The 1,659-nt window shown below is 34.8% G+C and overlaps 1 protein-coding gene across 1 annotated transcript; it reads right to left on the reverse strand.

Moving 5' to 3' along the window:
• Positions 1–741: 741 nt before the first annotated feature.
• Positions 742–1,324, reverse strand: LOC140966437 (senescence/dehydration-associated protein At4g35985, chloroplastic-like; the record flags this gene model as incomplete). The annotated part of the gene is made up of 2 exons (XM_073426725.1): positions 884–1,324; positions 742–777 (listed from the first exon to the last, which is right to left on the reverse strand). Coding segments are annotated over exons 1-2 (477 nt in total), but the record flags the coding sequence as incomplete, so codon positions are not given.
• Positions 1,325–1,659: the final 335 nt, after the last annotated feature.

Here is a 1,659-nt window from a genome sequence, read left to right on the forward strand (position 1 = left end):
TATAAAAAATTAAACAAGCGTGCCAACTTGGCCCTCTATTGCAGTCTTTGGTCAGCGTCTACTTTTTACGGACGGCATAATAAGCCGCCAAATAAATTAATTAGTTTGTGATTAATCAATATTGAAGGTTAATGGGAAAAAGTTCGTCCATTGAATTTCCCACGATTCAGCCAAGCCCACTTACATTTATTTTTCTATCACAAGGCATGCACTTAATTAGAGCTGAACCAATAGATCAAGTACTTTTCAATAAATATTGGGAATATAATGTTGCAAGTTTCGTAATATGTTGGCATTATTTTTGTGATTTTGATAATAAATACATCCTGCAAAATTGATTACAAGAAATGAAGCTATCATTGGAGATTAATCCTATTGGAGGAGTCCACAAGCTGATATTTTAGAGAAAACATTACCAAAACACTCGACCGTCATGAAGTAAAGGCTACATGGTGACCTCTGTCATTTAGGATCTTAATCCAATGAGGTAATCTGTTTTGTTGTTTTTTTTTAAAAGGTCACACTGATGGATGCCACTGCCCACTGGTGAACTTAACAAATTCTTAGTTAGAGTGTTCCCTATTAGAGCAGAATCAAATTTCTTACTAGCTAATTATTATCAGCATATTTCACAGCATATAATAATCAATTAACATACATCTGAACAAACAATATAGGCACATTTCTTCATGTGTGAATATCGAAAGCACTCAATCCAGGAAAAGGAATTATTTCACTTACATTCTCGGAAATATGAAGACTCCTCCCCCTTTGCACCTATTAACACACATAATATATCAAAATTATGTATATGACAATTTAAAAATTAATATCAAGTTTTTCTTCCAAACCAAATCTATTCATGAATGGCTAGCATTTTTACTTGATTACTGTTAGCATTGCTACATATGAAGATTTCTTTAACAATCTGGCCAGTCCCTCCAGCAATGGCTCTAGCCAGTACACTATTATACTCATCAACCGCTGGTGCAAACTTTTTCCAGTTAACAACTTCCTTGCTGCTAGAAGATGAAGCAGCACTTGTGCACAGTGAATTTTCTTTAAGAAATGCATCCAGAAAGCTCAAATCACCATGTTGCTTCTGCAAAAACGTCACCCCATAGCTAAACGAATTGCCATCTTCCATCAGCAAAGAGAAGAGATTATGCAAGGCATCAAGCTTCACCACAGGCTCATCTTTTGTAAGAGGCCATTGAAGTTCATCGCCAACTTTAGTAATCGTTGCAAGAGATATACTCGAGTCGGATACTCGGAGAACCTCGAAATCTACATTGGCAAGTTCTAATGCATCGTTTTCATCCATAAGATAGACCTTGCATTCTTTTATTTTCAGCAAAGCGTCATGTTTTATGATCCTGTGTTCTGGGATTTCTTGTTTTTGCTGAATTTTTTGATCTCTTCAGCTTAAAACAGTTCATGTTCTTGAATTGCAATTGATAAAGAATATGGGAAAATAAAAGAAAGATGTGCTGTGATTGGATTCCATAATTTCCGACTTCATTCTGTTCTTGTTGAAGAAGTTGAGGCCAATATGTTGCTTTCGGCGGATGAAAATGGAAGAGTAACGCACAAAGATTCTTCGTATATACTTATAATAAAAACTATTGATACTTCATTTCAAAAAAAAAAAAAAAAAAA

The sequence above is a fragment of the Primulina huaijiensis genome, unplaced genomic scaffold, assembly GCF_012295235.1.
Source record: "Primulina huaijiensis isolate GDHJ02 unplaced genomic scaffold, ASM1229523v2 scaffold206338, whole genome shotgun sequence".
In the NCBI taxonomy this organism is placed as follows: Eukaryota; Viridiplantae; Streptophyta; class Magnoliopsida; order Lamiales; family Gesneriaceae; genus Primulina; species Primulina huaijiensis.